Genomic DNA, 21,248 nt, shown 5'->3' on the forward strand with positions numbered 1-21,248 from the left:
CTCAATGACGGGGAGGTTGAAAGGCTTTGTAAATAAAGTGAGACAGGTCAATCCCGATGTACAGATAACCCAATGCATGTTACACCGAGAAGCCCTTGTCGCCAAAGCTATGCCACCAGACCTCACTGCAGTATTAGAACAAGCTGTGAAAATAGTGAACTACATCAAGTCCCGTCCGCTGAAGTCGCGGTTGTTCAGCACATTGTGCAATGAGATGGGGGCTGAGCACCATGGCCTTTTACTGCACACGGAGGTCCGCTAGCTGTCACGGGGCAAGGTGCTGTCCCGTGTCCACTAGTGCTGGGGGGAAACGATTATTTTGAAAACGATTAATCGGGCGATTATTTGATCGATTAGTCGACTAATCTAACGATTATTTTTCTGTTGTTCAATTTATAAAAAACGTAATGTAAAAAAAAGTAATGTAAAACAAATTTGTTTCACGATACTGTGTCTCAGGGGATCTTAATATTTAAGAACCTATTAATGTGTTATACCAGATTAACGGAAATAATCTCAGCTAATTGACGATACAAACCATGTTTACCAACACAAAACACAAGTCAATTAAACAATTATAGACCCATCTCTAAGTTGTCAGTTCTGGCCAAGGTTCTTGAACGCTTAGTGAGTGAACAGGTAAAGGAGTTTTTATGTAACAATGACATCCTGTCTAAACATCAGTCAGGCTTCAGAAAGCAACACAGCACCATCACTGCCACAATGAAAGTGGTAAATGATATTACGAGTATTTTAGATAATAAGCAGAGTTGTGCAGCTCTATTTGTTGACCTATCCAAAGCTTTTGATACTGTCGATCATTGCATTTTGAAGCAAAGGCTGGTCAGTATAGGCATGTCCAGCCATGCAGTAGGGTGGTTTGTACCTCTCTGAAAGATCCAATGTGTTCAGTTTGATGGGCTGTCTTCTGAGTGGTTAAACATCACTAATGGTGTACCACAAGGTTCAGTTTTAGGTCCGCTATTATCTCTATCTATATTAATAGTTTAGGTGAAAATGTCGAAGGAGCAACCTTACATTTTATGCGGACGATACCGTTATGTACTGTGCAGGTCCCCTCGATTAACGAGGCTGTTGTTAAATTACAGGCTGTTTTTAACATTATTCAGGCTCAGCTCTCTGAGCTTAAGCTTCTTTTAAATGTGGATTAAAACCAAGGTAATGCTCTTTTCTAAAGCTAAAGCTAAAAATACACCAGAGACTGCTTTGGATATTGTAACTACGCAAGAAATACAACTTGAAGTGGTTACCTGTTACAAATACTTGGGTATCTGGCTTGATGACTGTCTCACTTTTTAAACTTCATGTCAATAACCTGCTTAAAAAGCTGAGGGTTAGGCTAGGTTTCTTTTACAGAAATAAGTCCTGTTTCTTGCTTGAGGCCAGGAAAAGGCTAGTCACTGTGACCTTTTTACCTGTGCTGGATTATGGTGATTTGTTATATATGAATGCACCTGCCAATTACCTGAGCAAGTTAGATGCTGCGTATCACAGTGCACTGAGATTTTTGACAAATTGTAAAGCACTTACGCATCACTGTACCCTGTATACCCAAGGCGGTTATGCCATCACTACTGTACGGAGGCTCAGTCACTGGTACTTTTTCATTTACAAAGCCATATTGGATAAACTACCATCTTATATCTGCTCCCTGATCTCTCTGCGAATTGAAAGTACTTATTGCCTGAGATCGCATGCTGTGGTTTTATTAAATGTGCCAAGTGCTAGGACTGTCTTAGGGAAGAAAGCTTTTAGATGTGCAGCTCCACTAACATGGAACAGTCTGCAAAAATAATGGAAAATTACCAAGCTAGTACCACTACATGTTTTTTAAAGCTCGGTTGGATGCTACAAAATCAGATGCTGTTGGTACCTGTACTTGTGGTTAAATATGTAAATTGTAATCCCTGTACATTTTGCTGTATGATGTCCTTTTGTTGTTCTGTTGTTTATGTCTTCTTGTGGAACCTACTGCTGCAGGTCTCCCTTGAAAAAGAGATCATTGATCTCAATGGGATTTTACCTGGATAAATAAAGGTTTTGAATTGAATTGAATTGAAAGTCTCATAAGAAGCATCTAAATGACCCCTGAGCAAAAAATGCTAACGGACATTGGCACAGAACTCAAGATAAAAGTACCCTTATTACTTATCGTAGCTGCACATACAATATATCCGATTAAAGCTGAGACTCCCACAGATTATGTAGGTATATAGTATCATCACTGAGTGATCCGGACTTGCGACAGGGGAAGCAAATACAGTCATCACAACACGTACCTTCACAGAGCTTCTAGGGAGATCGTCTCACCGCCGTAGCTGTCAATCTGATCAAAAGACGTGTTCAATGGCATTAAAATGAGAAAAAACGCGGCTGAATCGGTTAATCCATAGGTTTTTAACGTCTATGTATAAAAAAATGATTGAATTTATAATCCATAATTCCATTTGATGTAAAAATCGGAGAGCAAATGCTAGCTGCTAATGGTAGCCACCACAGCTAGCTGCTGCTTCTGCTAGGCTATGCAGCAGTCTAAGTGAGATATAAATATATAAATATCTTTGCGTTTTGGACTAACTTTAAAATATTCCCATGCTTTTGAAGACCTAGGGCGAGATGTTTTCGTTTGGGGGCTTCGTGCGCAATCCTGTGAGGAGGAGGTGGTAGCCGTTTCAGTCTCCATTGTGTTTGAAGTGCGATTGCGAACTGCTTGTTGCTTTGGGTGACCCACGTGTGTATAGCGACGCGTCGACGCGGAAATATGTCGTCGACGATATTTTGAAGTCGCTACAGCACTAGTGTCCACGAGCTCCGCAACGAACTTGTTGCATTTGCAAATGAGCACGACTTACCCTACAAAGAACACATGGATGATGAATCGTGGTGGGTTAAGCTTGCATATCTGGCAGATATATTTAGCCACCTCAATGACCTCAACATCAGAATGCAAGGGAAGAATGAGAATATCCTGACAGCTACAGACAAACTCAATGGTTTCCGATCCAAGTTAAGACTGTGGCAAAATAAAGTCGCCAAGAAAACATTGAAATGTTTCCGCTGACATCCAGTGACCCAGCGCACAAGACAGCATTTTTTCTAAGTTGTAGCTGCTCACCTGAGAGTGCTGGAGGAGAGGTTTGAGTCATATTTCCCTCCTATGAATGAAGACTTCGATTGGCTCCGGGATCCGTTTAATCCTGTCATTAATATCAGCCACAAGTTTAAACAGCAGAGCTCAGGATGAACTCGCAGAGCTATCTATGGACCGCTCCCTGAAACTGAAGCACGGGGAACTACGTCTGGATATATTTTGGCTGCTTCTGGGACACGAGTATCCATCCCTCTCAGAGAGTGCCATCAAGGTGCTTTTACAGTTTCCAACCTCCTACTTGTGCGAGCTGGCGTTTTCCTCACTCGCATATGTCAAAAACAAGACCCGCACCTGGCTGTCAGTGGAGCAGGACCTCCGCGTTGCGCTGTCCATTATCCCCCCACGCAAGAGACTCTGCTCAAAAAAGCAGGCACAAGTGTCGCACTAGCACCATGTAACGGTCTGAGAAATGTTTATGTTTGGATGTTAATTTGTGTGCCTTTCTTATAAATGTATGATTTATGATTTTGTCAATCAGTATTATCTGGATAGCGAAATGCAGAATGTTTCATATTTGGGATGTGGTTGATGAGTCACATGACCACAGTCAGGTCAGAGGGCATTGTTTCATCCCTCCAATTCTATTATTTCATCTAAGTGATCATAAGCCTGCCTCTTTTGAAATCCAAATGTAAAATAATAACTGTATTGATATGTATTCGTGTTTTTACACAGGTAGGCCTACTATTTTCAGCCAAAACAAAAGAGCCTACTTAGTAGGCCTGTTTATAATATTGAATTCATCATAGAAATGGTGTTGACATTTTTAGTCTGGTTCTTGTTATTATGTGTGAATAAATTATTTGTTCTATAAAATGTTCTATTCAATTAAATACACATTTGAAAACCAATTTATGGTGTATTTATTGTTTTTAGTTTAAGCTCTGAAGTGGTTTTTAAATCTACAAAAAGTTGGGGTGCCTTGGGGTCGAGAAATATTTTCAGGGGTGCCTTGGTAAAAAAAAAGTTGGAAACCACTGCTGTAGAGAGTGTGGAGGAAGATCCTAGTGTCAGCCTCCTGCTGTGTTGATTCAAGAGCAGGAACATCCATAACAGACCATGCTGTGAGCACCACACTCTTCGTCTCTTCTTTGAATCCACCACCCAGGTAGAGATGAGTGGGGCCAAGACCAGGTTCAAGTTGTTCATCCTCACACCACTTCTCACAAAGGAAGCTCAGCAGGTTTGCTTTGTTAGCAGACACTGAAACAAACTTCTTTGGATCCCGAGCTGTGTACTGCTCACTGACTTCATACACTTTCGCTGGTTTGGATCTGGCATATCTCTGTTCCTGCTCAGCTGACTTGAGGCTGGTTGTACTGTATTTGTCACAACAGAAGTGTATGATGTCAGTGCCAGGAGGCACATCAATCAGCAGCAGGTGCCTGTATCGCTCAGCGATCACTCCAAATCCTTTTCCTCTGTGAAAAGACCAGTGTTGTATGGCGGACATGGCATCTACGACTACTGCGGTCTTGAGGCAGTCTTTGGGCAGATCAGGGATGCTGCTTTCTTTGTTTTTCTCTTTCAAGATCTTCACAAGGCCCGCCTTGGTCCCTGTTCTCATTCTGCCATCTTCCTGGAAGAGGGATGGGGGAAGTCAACAATGCTGAGTTCTCCTGTTTTGTGTATGGAAGGTGTTTAGCTTTACAACACTTGTCTTCTTCTGGTCACTGGACAGTGACTCTGACAATGCCTTCAAACCAACTGCTTTCACACTCAGGTTGTCCTTGACTGTGGGATCTGCACACTCACCAGTAGATATATTGTTCAGGGATGGTGTGGCTGTCGTGAATGGGGTGGTCTCTACTGCTGCCATTACCTTGACTACCATCTCTGCATCCCTGTTGACACGACTCCAACCAGATTCATGGTGGGGGCTGGAGGAATGGAGGTGCAGCGTTGACTTGAGCTCTGCAGAGATAGCTGCAGTGAGTGGTTTTGTGTAGACCCACTTCATCCTGGCAGCACGATTGAGTGTAATGCCATCCAGACCACTTGCCTCCTTGGCATCTGCATTATATGTCTGCTCCAGAAGCATAGCAGGAGAGACACCATTGTGGTTGCCATCTGCTCTTCTTCCAACAAATGCACCTGCCATCAGTGCTTCATGTGCCTTAGGGGCTGTCTCTGGCAGTTTCTTCATCTCAGACAAATACAGACGCAAAGACTGCTGCCCATATTTGTAGTGTCCTGCTGCAGTGAGGTAAGGTAGCATCCATGCTGATTCACAGAGTTCTCCTGCCCAGTAACCTTCCCACTGGTAGTAGATGAACCTGTGGATAATGTCTGACATCTCCAGAAAGATTAACCAGAAAACTGCAGAGATTCCTGGAAAAGTAACATCTGTTCTTGTAGGATTTATATCTGTGGACGTGACATCTGGATGATCACCAACTTCTCAGTAGCAGTGGTGTCTTTCTCAAACAACATCTTCACAACATGTTCTACTTGTGACTGCCAGTGTTGGGTTTCTCTGTCTGCTGCACATCCCTCAAATGCTTGCCAGTACAAGCGCCACATGGCCTCACTGAGGATCCTGAGAGCATGCATGGTTTGGTAGTGGTCAGCCTTCTCACCAAACATCTTCTTGGCAGTCTCTTCCTGAAACAGACCAGCTGCAACAAGAATATCCTCTGCACCTGCATCCCTGATGATCTTGCAAACAGCCTTCATGTAGTTATGAGCTTGGTGAAATCCCCCCAGCAGCAGGACTACATTCCAGAACTCATCTCTGTGCTTGTCTCTGATGGCAACTGCGAGTTCATATGTAGCCTGATCTCCAATGATAATGGTATACTTGTCTCCCAGTGCATGCGATGTCTTGATCAGCCGTTTCATTTTCTTCTTTCAGGACAGCAGGATCAGTTAGAGATGCTGGGATGAGAGGAAGATAGCCAATGATACTGGCCGGTCTGTGTGGGTGGAGGTCTGCACAGAAGGCAGAAAAGCCAGGCAGTCCTGCTTCTGCATCTGGAGGAGCATCCAGCAATTCTGAAGTTGTAACCATTCTTGCTAGATGCCGCATACAGTAAGTAACAGGTCTTCAGCTGTGCCATCTGAGGAAGTATCCAGACTCTCTAGCTTCTCAATATGCTCAAGTGACCTGGATCTCTGCCTGTCTTTAGCTGAGACGTGTCACATGGGAGCAGGTAGGTCAGTAACATCTGAGAGAGTCTTCTTTCTATCCGAGGTAGAAGTGGGGAGTCTGGCACCCTCCTGGACCCGCACAATCTTTTGGTTTTCAATTATGATTACAGTGGTGGCATTAAAACTCCCACCCTCCAGTGTCTTCTTCTTCCAGTCCAGATTGTCCATGGCAAACACATGGGGGATCTCGCTGTTTTTCATCATGGTCTCTGGGATGTAAACACCATCAGGTTCAACCTGCTGCATGACCTTCTAACTTTGTGCTGTTAGCTGACGCTGCATACGTTCATAACTGATCCCAAGCCCCAATCTGTTGTTCATCATAATGAGTGATTTAGTACGTGTCTGGTTGAATAAGTGGTAGGTAGTGACTATGCCCAAAGGTGTTGATACGCAAGATGCTAATGTAACGCTAATGTAGCATGCTGATTTAGACGCTTGGTGTTGGAATTGTTTTCCATTAGGTAAAATGGTTATTATCCTCTGTTAGCTGAGTTTCTTCCCGTTAAGTGGGTATGCCACATTAATAGGTTGTTAAATATTAACAAGCCCTGGGATGGTGTTTCTTACAAGATGCTGCGTCTGCCCCCGGTACCGGGAGCATTCGGGCTCAAGAGGTTTTAAAGTGTGCATGTCAAGGTGGCATGGTATTGATCCATACAGCACTGCACACACAAAAAGATCACACACATGAAACACTTAATCAAATGATAATAAATATATATATATATATATATATATTGATTAAATGAATAATACTGTAAAACTGATTTACAAATTATTAAAGAATTTTAGCTTACAGTAACAGCTAGCTAGCTAGCTTAAAATCCTCTCACTTGCTGGAAAATCTGTAAATATTGAATCAATTCAACTTAGCATCGGCAGCAAACCTTGTGTATATTAATGTAAACCCTTTAATATGTTATATAGAAATAATCTTTTAAGTATATTTACCCATTTTGAACACAGCAAACATTCCAGAGGACCACAAGTGCATTGCTTGAAATGGATTTAGCTTTGGAGAGACAAAAAAGCCATAGCGCCATCTAGTGGCCTTATTGAGAACAGGCTTAACCAAGGCATCACCTGAAAGCTTATTTTCTGCTCTTTCAATAGGTTGGCTCAGTTTGTCTTTACCATGAACTGTCACCGAGATATTCATTCAGAAAGAGAATGATGGCATCTGATCCAGACAGAATTTTTGACTTTTTTTCATATAGGGGTTGCATTGTTTGGATCCTCACTGTAGCTTTCCAGTAGCTAGTTGACCGGGTTGTCCACCCAGGTTGTGATCCTTGAAGGTCCTAGATATCATTTCTGGTGGACAACCTTTTACAACATTCCATGTCTGTAAAATGACTTTGCCCCCTGGGTATTAGTCCCATACACAAGAATATTCATTTATGACAAAGAGTGTCAGCATATGTAAGAGTCTAAACTGTCAATCTCACAGGAAAAGCTCATGTGGAGGCTGACTATGAATAATCTGGCAAAGAACAAATGCACTGAATCATTCCATATGCCATTAAAACACAATAAAATGCTTGCAGAATACAAAAAGAATAAAGACAGTCCAATATTATTTTATTGAACAGAGGACATAGGCACCAATACAAAATAATCATATTAGAATGTTTAAGTGTAATTAATATAGCAGCATTTACGTTGTATATGAATCCAGTTTTCGTGCACCTGGTATTCTAGTATATCTCCCTGTCAAAATGCTAATAGAGAAGGATTATCCCTCTGGGTTTTTTTTGGCTTCTATGTTATGACATCTTTTATCCCAGCAGCTGTATGTGTTTCTTCTGCAACTCTATCTCACCTTAAAGAGTTCACTGAATGGAAAATATGTCTCTCTGTTCCAGCAAGACTTCTTTGAGCGGCTGTGTGTCATGTACACCATTGGCTATGCTGTGTCCTTTAGCTCTCTGCTGGTGGCCATCTTTATCATCGGATATTTCAGGTGAGAAAAGAGCTTTTCTGATGGGTTATTTTTGTGACAAACAGACACATCGGGGGGAATAACTACAGGAGGCTTTGGCTCCCAGGTATGTGTTTGTCCCAGAATGGAGCTTCTAACTTGTGTCCTGAAAAGTATCAACTGCAAGAAATGCAAAAGAAATATCAAGGTATAATCAATGAAAAGATGCATTAGCAACACATTTAATTTATCATCCAATGGTTACTGGTAGTCAAGGCTGATGGTACCCCCGAAAAGTATCATGAGATAGGGTGCCGTAATACAGTGACGTGCGGTGAGGTTCATGGCTGGTGAGGCACTGACTCTTTCAGAGTCAGATTTACAAATAATATATTTTGACCTTAATCAAAATGTTCGGTTATTTTCAAAACGTTTTTTAGTCTGATGCTTCGATTCATTTTAAACAGACTGTTCAACAAAAGGATACCCAAAATCTAAATATTGGATTGTTCTTTCTTAGTAAGATCCCATGTTCATTACAATTGGGGTCTTACCTTGACTTGAAGATGAAGTCCATGCTATCCTTCTGGACAACAATCTCCATTACATTTTTGTAAAAGTCCTCCTTATCTTCCTCTAGTTTCAAAAGTCTAGCTTGTTGTTTGCGTCTACCGTCTCTGCGTAGAATAACAGTAGCAACAAGAACATGTGGGCTCACGTGCGCCCCCTTCAGTGCGGCAGAGGTTATGGATGCCTCTCCTGGTGCTTTTTTCATTGCCGTTGTATGATGAGACCAGCGGGCCTAAATATCATACGTGAAATAAGTTATTTAGAGACTATGGATGGCGAGGATAAATGTAATAAAGGGATCTACAAACATTACATTGGTGACATACAGTGAGATGGTAACAGGCATGCGCTTAGGGCCCGCTTTCCAGCCAGTTTCTGTGGGGTGACGCATTCTGAGGTGAGGCAGAGCTCATCTGTGCCTCACCTCCAGTGTGCGAACTATACCACGGTCTCCGGGGGAGTCGGGATTTTTTTTTTTTTTGCGGGAGTGGGTAAATGCTGATCCGTGCATTAATAGCAACAGCACAGACATAGGCCTATTATAAAGAGAAAATCTGTTGCACACGAGGTGGTGCCACAGGTCTACATTTACATGAAACGTCCCGATGGATCATGTTCATGTCAACAGATTTCCCGAGCATGTATGGGCAGGCCCGCCTTAACCTGCCATCAGGCCCTGGGGCTGATGGTTTTGTAGGCCCCCTATTTAAACAACAAATCAAAGTCATTTATAGCCTCGGCAGGCTCTGTGATCGCACTTCTCCACTCTGCTCTATGCGCGCCTGGTCCTCTCCTCCAGATGAGTGACGTATCGGGCCTCCCTCATGTATTTGTCCGGTTGCCGTTGGCTCCCCTCCACGTAGCAAGTCCTCGTCGTCCTCTCCATCTCCTCCAACATCCCTCCTGTCTGTTTTTCCTCTCCCGCCACTCCATCGCTCGGTACAGAACTAATCTGTCCTTCCTCCTCATCCTGGCCTACAGGTTTAAAATAACCTGTAAGCTTCGGCATTTTTTGTAATAGCTGCATGTCTCAAAACTACTTTTCCCTCAACAATTTCCTTTTCCGAGCGCCACTCTCAAACTTTTTCTCCTAAACAACCTTCATCTGTCACTCAATCACTCGCAATTTGAATAAGTCACATGTGAAACATATTCTCATTCTGATTGGCTGTTAAGTGGTGCCCACTGACTGTTTCGGAGTCATCATTTTTGAGAAAAATCTCTGGAATCCATCGATCTGATTGATTAGCGGAGCAAATGATCAAAATACTACGGAGGGAAGATATTTTCGTTGGGATTACTGGTCTGGGGGAAGCTCGTGTGTGTGTGTGTGTGTGTGTGTGTGTGTGTGTGTGTGTGTGTGTGTGTGTGTGTGTGTGTGTGTGTGTGTTAGGGGTTTCACCAACTAATCGACTAGTCGACTACCTTTACCACTAGTCGGCGCTGTAGGCCCTAGTCAACTAGTCGTGAAAAAAAATGGAGGTAAACGAGGTGCTGCAAAATGCTTCAAAACACGTCCGACATTCTTATGTATGGCAGTACTTCAACAAATATGTAACCAACTCCACAGTGAAGTGTCAGTTGTGTACAGCTGTACTGAAGTACAACAAAAATACATCTGCTATGCGCAACCATCTGAAGATGAGACACCCGCTGCCGACAGCACTAGCAGTAATGCTAGCACCAGTGAGCAACGGACCGGCGTCAGCACAGGACAGAGGCATACGAGCAGCAAGAAAAAACAGGTCAACAGTGATGCGGATGATGAGCTAGGGTTTACTGCCAGCGGACACTGCATATCCCCACAATGGATAACCCACTGGAGTGGTGGGCAGAAAACGTGCACCGCGTCCCCCGTTTAGCCAAGCTTTCGAGGAGCTATTCCAGCCACAGGCACCCCGAGTGAGAGGGTTTTTTTCCCTGGCAGGCAACACTGTCACCCGAAAGCGGTCAAGCCTCCTTCCCTCACATGTCGATGCGTTGGTGTTCCTCAACGCAAACCAAAAATCTGGAAAGGTGGACGTTATCGTGGAGGACAGCGAGTAAAGTGTTGCGCAATGCGCTGTTGCGCACTGGATTTACGTGGCATTTCAGTAAACAGAGTTTTTTGCTGTCGATTTAGGTGAGTCCAGTTACTGTTTGTTATTTACTAAGTCCAGTTACTGTTTGTTATTTACTAAGTCCAGTTACTGTTTGTTATTTACTCAGCCATGTAACACAAATTAAAATGCAGTGTTTAATGTAACTGTATGAGTTCCGATATAAAATACAGTTGTACACCTCTCTTTGTGTCTTTATTATGACGTAACGACTAGTAGACTGCTATTTTGAAAAACGTGTCGACTAGTAAATATTGGTAGTTGTGAAACCCCTAGTGTGTGTGTGTGTGTTGTTGGAGATTAAAAGGGATATCTGATCCGCTTTTCAAATCTCCGCGCGTTCCTATGAAGCTGGTTATAATTAGGGTTGGGAACCGAAACTCGGTTCCAGATGAGAACCGATAAGAAAATGCCGGGTACCGGGTACCCGTACAAAATACACCTTTTCGGTTCTGCTTAACGGTTCCTAAACGCGGTAGACCCTGTATTCCAGCGGGTCCGTCTGTACCGCGGCGACCCGGTGGAATACAGGGCGGACCTGGAGAATCACAGAACGGCCGGTCGTCAGCGGGCCGTTGACGGCCGGCTCGGTACGCTGATGGCCGGCACCGCCCTTAATTTTTTTAAACGGCATCATGTAAGTTGCGCTGACAGGCGACAGAGGTCCACAGTTGCCCCGCAGCGAGGCTCCCCCCGCCCTCCCGTAGACAGTTCACGAGCTCAGTCACTTCATAACACCAAAGATGGGTCGCGGTAAACGCTCTGAAGTGAGGCTCCACTACACTAAAAAATAAAAAGACAATTGGGCACAGTGTTAATAGCTTGCCACAGGCATAGCTCAGTTAAAATAAAGCACAGCTATTGTGCAATACATTTGTATTGCATGTATATTTTTTATTTGTAACAATTTCAGTTAAAGCTGAAAAGAATAAAGATATTTTTGTTATCTAAACGTTTGACCTCTTTCTTTTACAATTTTGGAATCGAAACGGGGAATCGATAAGAACCGGAATTGATAAGCAGAACCGGAATCGGAATCGGAATCGATACATTTCAAACGATACCCATCCCAGTTATAATACAGGAAGGAATCCATATCTACAAAGTAAACGTTAACAATAATCTACTTTAATGGCAATATGACAATGCAATACAATCATTACAATACAACATGATATATTAGTTATATTGTAATGCTTAAGGAGTAATACCGGCTTACTCCTGCCCTGGTTCGCATACTGCAGAGCTACTTTCACCCGAGGGCAGCATGTGAAGAAGAGGCCGAACGCCAGGGATCCACCGGATATATACCAGAGTAAGAAGGAGGGGTTTGGTGTTAGGTCAGCTGGTCATCTTTTCAGGTCATCTCATTGGGAGACGCAACGCAGCAGGAAACGCAGCAGGAAACCAAACAGGCTCACTTTCCAACAAAAGGTCTCAAGGCCTGCATACCTACACCTCCCCCACAGAGCAATAAAACCCTGTTTACTCCAACCAGCCCAGAATGTTTATAGCCATTTGTAGTCCTTACATTTATGAAAGGATAAAACAGAGAAATCAATATAAAACACAAACACAGGTATTGTTTGAACAGTATTCACTTAACTGCTACTATTGATAAGCACCAGAGAAACCCAAGGGACCTCTCTTAATATCACAAACCACTGTAGCTAGATCTAAGTTGAATGCAAATCAGGACATGCTCTCACCTTCCCCCATCTTCCTTTGTCCTCAAAAACACATGTCAACAGGCCCCAAATCCAGCTCACAGTTTTACCCAAATTATTCCCATTTTAAGCTTATCCATAGTTTGCTAACATGAACAAATACAAATATAACTCTACAGTGTGTGTGTGTGTGTTTTTGCATTTGTGTGTATTGTGTTTGTTTCCCGGGGAAAACACTCACGAGAAACACCGGCTGTTGTTGGCCTGCTGTGACGTCAAGTTACTCCGTTCTCCGCTTGTAATTATGCCGTTACAAGCTTCAAAGTTGTATTTATCATCTGAATTTGCCGAAACAAGTTTCATATTCTGAAAGCCAAGACTTTGTTTATTTGAAACCAGATTAAAACAAACTGTAACGGACCCTGCCGTGTTATCTATGATTACTATACTCTTTCATAATTTCAGCCGGAGGGAGGGGGAGTGAGTGGCGAGTGAGAGCTGTCATCTTCCCTTTACAAGCTTCAAAAATGTATTTATCGTGTGATTTTGGAAATAAAAGTTTCATATTCTGAAAGCCAAGACTGTTTATTTAAATGTTTTTTAAAAACATCCGAAATAAAAAACTTTTTTTTTTAAATTTACTTTTTTGTTTTAACTTTTTTATTGGCTCATGATAGGCCCCTGATCTCCGTAGGCCCCTGGGCTTCAGCCCAAGTCAGCCCGTGCATTAAGGCGGCCCTGTGTATGGGCTACGCAAACTTCAATCAACTTGATAATAAATAATCCACGGACCACCAATGTAACGTTTGACTGTTTAACCCTCTGGAGTCTAAGGGTATTTTCTCGATTTTCTTAAATCACCTTTTAAATGTATTTCTTCTAAAATGGCACCCATGTGTTACATATCAAAATGTTCAGGACAATCTCTAGTATTGCTATATATGCAAATTACTCACCTTAGAGCACTGTTTGATGAGATAAGTAGCTCAAAAGCTTAAAATTTGACATCCGATTTTCGGAAAATCTTCAAAACTCTTGTGAAAACACACATTTACTCATGTGATCGAATTGTTTTGGTGTTTTAGATTTGGTTACCAAAGTCTTAGGATTACAAAAGTAGTGAAATATTTGAATTACACTGTATATAAATGTGTTATTCATGTCTAAAATGAAATTTTATAAATTCGAATTCTGAGTAAAACAGCTGTCAATCACTCTACTTTCACCACAGCAAGGACTGAGATATATCAGGACTGAATAATGACTTCATATTACATAACAAGGTTCATGTGATGTGTAAAAAAAAAAAGAATTGAGCATTAGAACTTTTTTTTTCAACCAACAATTTATTATAATACCAACAATGTATATAAATATAACCGCAAAATCTCACCATTTACAATATTGAACATCAGAACTTTTTTTCCTTCAACCAACTATTCATTATACACTGACAAAATGATCCTTCCTCCAATAGTCCAATACATTGTCCAGTTTCAGCAGCCCCATGTATTTATAGAAATCCTCTACAGTCAAGTCAGTCCATTTGTAGGTTTTACCCTTTCCCATCTCCTGTGCAGCCCGCTTGTTTGTGTTGGTACAGAGTGTCTGTACTGTTATGGCGCGTTTCCACTGCAGCGGGGTAGCCCCGTTTAAGCGTCCCTAAGCGTCCTCGCTCTGGCCTCGGGCTGCCTCGCTGGCCGGCCCAGGCCGTGGCGCATTTCCATTACAGTTTAGGACCTGGGCTAGCAACGCAGTGTAGGCGGGGCGATCAGCTTTTTGGCGGGCTTTTTGGGCGGAGCGACGCTGAGATAAAACTGCAGTGGCGTCATCTTCAATGCGACACAACTCACACACAACAATGGAGGATATGAAAGTGATCGTGCGTCACCTCCTCGGTCGACCACGGTGTGCTTTTCTTAGAAGTAGCCATTTTTGTAGCTCCTCCGTTTACAAAATGCTGTGTATAAAAATGCTGCAAGCTTGCTTCTAGATATATATGCGACGCTAGGGATGAACTCGCGCGCAATCTTGTGACGATTCTCTCTGACCAATCAGCAGTGGAGAGTGTTGACGTCACTAGTTCAGCCCTGGCCCTGGTCTGAGGGAACCACGATTTTATGAGGCCGGAAAAAGAGGGAAAAAGTACCCGCTGGCCGGTACTAGGCTATATGGAAACGCCACCAAAAACCGGCCTGGCCGCTTGAGGACGGTTAAGGACGCTTAAACGGGGCTACCCGCTGCAGTGGAAACGCGCCATTATTGCACTGAAGAACAGCTTGAACAGGTCAAGGGGTTTGTTTGATACTGTTGAGCTGAGCTGTGGCCCGGGTGTGCGAGCAGGTTGAAACCTGGAGACAGGGGGAGCAGTGTCAGGGTCTTCGCCTGTCTTCCAAGACAGTGGAGCTGGCTGCTGTGCAGGTGGGGGTGATGGTGCATGGGCAGCTGGTGGCTGTGTGGGAGGTACGTGTGCTCTACGAGACCTCTTTGCTGTCCGGGTTGATGGTGATGGCTGTGGAGCTGAGGTGTATCTTGACCTCGTCGCAGGCAGAGATGGAGGCAGCTGTCGTGATGCTGGTCCGCTAGTGCTTGGTGGGGATGGCAGTGGTGAAGGCCCTTGATCCACGGTAGATCTCAACATGGTGGCAGGCACAGCTGGAGGCTCCTGGATAAATGTCATCTGTGGGCCGCTAGGCCCAGGCAGCTGTGAAACCTCTCCACACACACACACACACACACACACACACACACACACACACACACACACACACACACACGCACACACACACACACACACACACACACACACACACACACACACACACACACACACACACACACACACACACACACACACATACATACATACATACATACATACATACATACATAAATTAAATGTCTCCGTTGTGGGACAAATAAAGGATTATCTCATGCATCTACACATGTAACCTTACTTATACACACCAAAATAACGTTTACACATAAATAAAGTTTATCACAGACACACATGTAAATAAGTCTATGACAAAGTCTCATCTGTCCAGAACAGTATGATCAAATAAAATACATGTCTATAAATGTCTCCGTTGTGGGACGAATAAAGGATTATTTTTATTCATCTACACATGTAACCTTACTTATACATGCCAAAATAACGTTTACACATAAATAACATTTACACAGAGTAAACGTTTACTAATCAAGAGTCTATTTTGTCCCGAGAAAAAGTTCATGAGGGGAAAATAAAAAGGTTGATAAATCCATTGTTCATTTTCGCGGTACTCCTCACAAAATGGCAAATGCACTACAAGTTATATTTACACTTACCCATCCTCAAATGGATCCCTGCATTCTTCTTCCTCAGAAGAGTCGAAGCCTTCAGGTTCTGATGAGCCATCTTCTTCACTGCCGCTCGCGAAAATGAAATCCAGCGCGTCCGCAACGGTAAAGTTCCTTCGAGCCATTTTCTCTATCTTCTTCACAGACTAAAAGATTGAAACTGATGGGAGACACCTGTTATATGTTTTTGTATTGGTAGGTCCTTAGATTTCTAGAGTGTCCATTGGTCATTTCAGACCGACATGGCTGCCGGCCGGCCGAGATGTCCTTGACTGACACACAAATCCACCAATCACACACAGTGTAACAGCGAATCAAGCTGCTTTGAGCGGCAATATTGGCTGCTGTGCCCTGGGTACAGTCTCACAGGAGATACTCTTGAAAAGCTACGATTCTAGCGATTCCGCAGATATCTGAATCATATTTCTATGCGCCGTCGCGTCCACCGACTCCAGAGGGTTAATTAAATCAACTTAAAATGACTCAAAAACAGGCTACATTGTTTCACATGGGCTATAGCCTATTATGGCTGTAGCCTACACAGAGCCGAACACACGCGATAAGAGCAGCCAGCGGCACCAACCATGAACAATATTAATATTAATAATACAGCTATAGCACAACATAACCCTCTCACTGCCTGGAGAGACGCGACGCCACACACACAACACAACGGCTCGTCTTCGTGTGTCTCTAATAAATTATCATTACACCTGGGTAAAACAGAGTCCATTCTCTTCGGTTCGAAACATAATCTCAGCAAATCCGACGACTTCTCAGTTGCAGTGGGCGACATTATTGTCACAAGTAAGAAGGAAATTACATACCTAGGATCAGTGGCGGCGCCAGAGATTTGCTCTAGGGGGTGCTGTGGGGTAGCTTGACGTTTCATAGAGGGTGCTCAAACATTAAGGGTTTCCCATTAATGAACCAGCGCTACAGTTGAATTTTCTACTGCAACACTCCCCACACACACACACAGTGTGCCCGCGACTGTTACAATGAAGGCTCGGTAATCAGCTCACGGCATATAGGTGTAAGCAGGGGTAAAGTGCTATTTTTACAAGTGGGGAGTGGACCTCACCTCCTCTAGGAGGGTCCTCACCTCCTCTAGTTTATTTTTAAATATTGAAGTTAAAAGCATCAATTTGGTGCACTTTGAGAGCCAACATGAAGAGATCTATGGATATACAGTATCTCTCAACATACATATGAAACAGAACTGTAAACAGATTTTCTATTTCTTTATAGATATTTTACAAATCACTCCCCTTTTAAAACAAACCGTTTGAGACCCACTGAGATAACTAGACTAAAGTTAACTAAACATTGAGAGTCCTTTACTTCACCTGAGCTGAGGTTATCTGAGACTCTCCGTCTGACAGGAGAGAGTTCTCCCTCCACCTTGTTGTTGAAAAAGCTCTTTATATCCGTTAGCTTGGCTAGCTAGCACCAGATGCTAACCACAACGATCTCCGGTAGATACCCACCGGTGCGCGAGCTCTCTCTCTCGCTCGCTTGCGCACGCACACAAAATGGCTCGAGCCACACACACACAGAGCAGAGCTTGAATGAAACAGACCCAGAAGTAAGCTACTTGTACTCACGAGGCCTATTATGTGCAGAATCCCTCTCGCTTTCAGGTGGTTTTGATTGAGTGTCCACACGTGGACGTTTAAGGACTAAAAAACGATCCATTTGTCACTTTGCTGTTAGCAAATCATTTGGGGCTCCAGCTAACAGGAAGTCACTCAAGTATCACAAAGTAATTTACCCTATGGGTAGGTCAAAAATCGAATGGGTGCTGGCCATTGGCCTAATCATATCACCTGTGTTGGCTTTATGTTTTTGGTCAAACATTTATTTGTTTCACATTTGCATTGATGTAATCAATAATTTTTCTGATTTAATTTAATAAAAATAATAATAATTTTCGAAAAAAAAAACATATTTCTTGGGGGTGCTTAGGGGGTGCTTTGGCAATCCTGGGGGGTGCTTCAGCACCCCCTAGCTCCCCCCTGGCGCCGCCCCTGCCTAGGATCTATTCTTGAGGCAAACCTCTCCTGTGACAAAATGGCATCCAATGTAATAAAAAAAGTCAATCAAAGAACTAGATTCCTATACCGGATCTCCTCTCTGGTAAACAAAAACACCCTGAAAACTCTGGCAGGAGCACTCATTCAAGGGTACTATGACTATGCTTGCACGTCATGGTACCATAGCACCTCCAAGGCGCTAAAAATAAAACTTCAAACATCGCAAAATAAACTGGTCAGACTACTGCTTGACCTTTCATCTAGAACCCACCTCACCTCTGCCCACTTTGACAACCTAGGATGGCTTAGAGTAGACGACAGAGTACAGCTACTTGCAATGGGCCTGGTCTACAAGATCCACTACACCTCTATGGTACCCATGTACATGTCAAAATTGTTCCCAAAGGTCAAGGAATACCATGATCATAACACCAGAGGGAGCTCCACAAATCATGTGAAACCCAGATTTGGCACAAAAAAGGGGGAATACACGTTTCGCAATTATGCCACATCAAGGTGGAACGCTCTTCCCGCAACTGTAAAGGAAAGTAAAACTATTCTTACCTTCAAAACCTCTCTTAAAGAGCACCTTCGGGGGAGAGCATTGCAAAACTGGCCCCGGTAATGGTACAAATCTCAACCTGTCGTTCAATGGACAGCTTCCCCCCCCCCCCCATCTATGTATATACTCGCATTTTAGACTCTGTTACTAACTGTATATCTGTAGACTTGGTATGTCTTAAATGTCCGGTTAGGATGTATTAGAACGAAATCTAAAATGAAAATTGTAAAAAAGCAATCTGTATGTAAAAAAACCACCTGTATGTAAATTGTAAATAAGCCATCTGTATGTCAAATATGTCTTATATTTCTTAAATGACATGATGAATTGGAAATGGGGGACCCGGATGTAAACAAGACGAAAGTCTTTCTCTGGTCTGCATCCCCTTAACAATTGTATGTTTTGAGCTGTACTGTACTGTACCCAATATACAAGCTGTTAATACACTTTTCAATCAATCAATCAATCTTCAGCCCCCAAGTTAACGTTAGCTGTCAAGTTAGCACTAGCACTGACGTTAGCTCCCTCCTCTCTCGGTTCTGTTGTAGCAGCAGTCACAACGTACGATGTGCTACCACCAGCTACATTCGGTTGGTCTTCTTGATCAGGTTGTTTGGCCGTCTTTTTAAAGAAATTGCCCAAGGTACGTTGTTTTTTTCTTTTCGACATGTCAGCAGCAGGAACAATGCCTGGTAAACATGCAGTGCTAACTAAACGAGCTTGTGGGTAGTGGCCTGGAGCTGCGGGCAGCGTGCAAGCAGGCAACACTTTTTTCATGAATCATAAACTCTAAATATAATTTTATTTCACTTATTTTACACCTTTGAAAAAAAAAAACATGCCCAAAATGGAATTTATTTGGTCATCGTATCAGTATTTTAGAGAGCTCCCCCCAAATTTCACAGACCATGTTCCCAGGGGAGCTCATGTCACCACTAGGGGAGCTATAGCTCCCCCTGCTCCCCTCCAGTTCGCACCCTGCTCACCTCACCCCACAGTAACGGAGCGTCCACACTACAGCTTCAAAAAAAGCTTGGAGCTGGGCGTGTCTGAAGCTTGGGGATGTTATTCAAGCAACACGACCAACAACCAATCACATGAATCTCCCGCCCCCGACATACAAAGCAAAAAACCCCGGGGATTTTATGGGAGCAATATATATATAAACTCCCCAAACAGGCGAAAACCTACCAGTTTCACCCACTGTCTCTGCCACCTCCCTCCATGCCTGGTTCCTCCGGTTTGTATCCCGGTAGGTGAAGAGGGTCTGGTCATACAAAACCGGGTGATTTGCTACGGCGATAATTAGTTTCTCCTCCATCTTTTTTTGAAATATAGAAATGAACGGCGGGATATCTCTCCCAGCTTAGATGCGGTTTGATTGGCTACGGCTTGAGCTGTCAGATTTTCCGAAACGGGATTTGATTGGCTGGCGCTGGCTACTCCGGCGTCTCAGGCGTCAGAAGTTGAACAATGTTCAACTTCTGACGCCTGAGACGCCGGAGACAGACCGCTCTGCTACCCACAATTCAGTTCGGCGAAAAAAAGCGGCAACGTGACGTCACCTCATTCAAAGTGAATGGGCAGATTGAAGCTGTCGACGCTGCAGACGCTGTAGTGTGGACGGGCCGTAACTGGCTTGAGCGCGCTCACAAAATAAGTGCCCGCGCTACATTAGTGCCCGCGCTCCAGCCAGTTACTGTGGGCTTACGTGAGGCAGAGCTCGTCCCTGCCTCACTCATCGCTCCCATGTAGTTGTCGCGGAGCTCGGCCAATTTGCTGATTTTGACTATAAAAAGCGATTGGAATCATACAGAAATCACACTTACAACACAGATCAGTGGAGACATATTATTATTATTATTACTATTTAGTTTTTCTTTAGTTGTTTTTCCGTTAGGCCTACATTGGAGTATGACAGGTGAGGCTCTGCCTCCCCTGACTGCACGTCGCTGCCGTAATAAATGCATACCGTGCCATCTGAAGTCAAACTGGACTCTTCAACCTGAAACAGCATCAGCAGCATTTTTTTTAAACATTTCCGTTTTAGAATAATTGCTGGATTGTAATGCTGGAGAAGTATAGATCTATGCTTAGTTTAGAAGTTAAGCCATCAACGTCACACATTTGTTTCTCTGCCCAGCTTCTTTTTTGATTTCATTCACAACAGAGCATGCGGTTGCAGATGGCAGCCTTAGAAAAATCATATTTTTTCCCTCAGTGCTTCACCTTTTTTTGTGTGGCTGTTGAAGTTGAATATATTTCAAGTTTTCAGAAAAACCCTGGTGACGTCACTGTAGAAAGTGTAGAAGAAGCCTGTTATATCTCTCACAGGCTCCGCCCTCTACTGGACTCTATGGGTACTACCTTACCCTGCGAGCATTCTCCCACTGAGACTTCTATAGACGTAGCCGGCCTTGGGCGGGCCTACCTGAATGCGCGCGCATCACACCGTATAAAAGGAGGCCTCACCTCCTGACTATCATCCTTTTCTCTTCAGCGGCGGAAGTGTTTTCACGGAGCTTAAAAAGACGAGAGAATAGAGAGTTATGGAGTCAGTTCTTGACCACAGGACCTGTCCGAAATGTCCTAACCTGATCGCGGGAGCGGATCCACACCCCTTCTGCTTCCTATGTATGGGGCCTGACCACGCCGTGAGCTGTATGGGCCCGACACCGGCATGCTCAGCCTGCCAGATGCTTCCTCGGCTCACACGTGAGCATCGT

General features: G+C 43.5%; 1 protein-coding gene across 1 annotated transcript in view; it reads left to right on the top strand.

The window, feature by feature from the left end:
- pth2ra (parathyroid hormone 2 receptor a) overlaps window positions 1-21,248 on the top strand; it is a 147,553-nt gene that overhangs the window by 37,925 nt on the left and 88,380 nt on the right. The window contains exon 5 of the mRNA XM_034215067.1: window positions 8,191-8,288. Within this exon, the coding sequence (XP_034070958.1) occupies window positions 8,191-8,288 (98 nt within the window). The remainder of the gene's footprint in view (window positions 1-8,190; window positions 8,289-21,248) is intronic.

The sequence above is a fragment of the Gymnodraco acuticeps genome, unplaced genomic scaffold (assembly GCF_902827175.1).
Source record: "Gymnodraco acuticeps unplaced genomic scaffold, fGymAcu1.1, whole genome shotgun sequence".
Taxonomy (NCBI): domain Eukaryota; kingdom Metazoa; phylum Chordata; class Actinopteri; order Perciformes; family Bathydraconidae; genus Gymnodraco; species Gymnodraco acuticeps.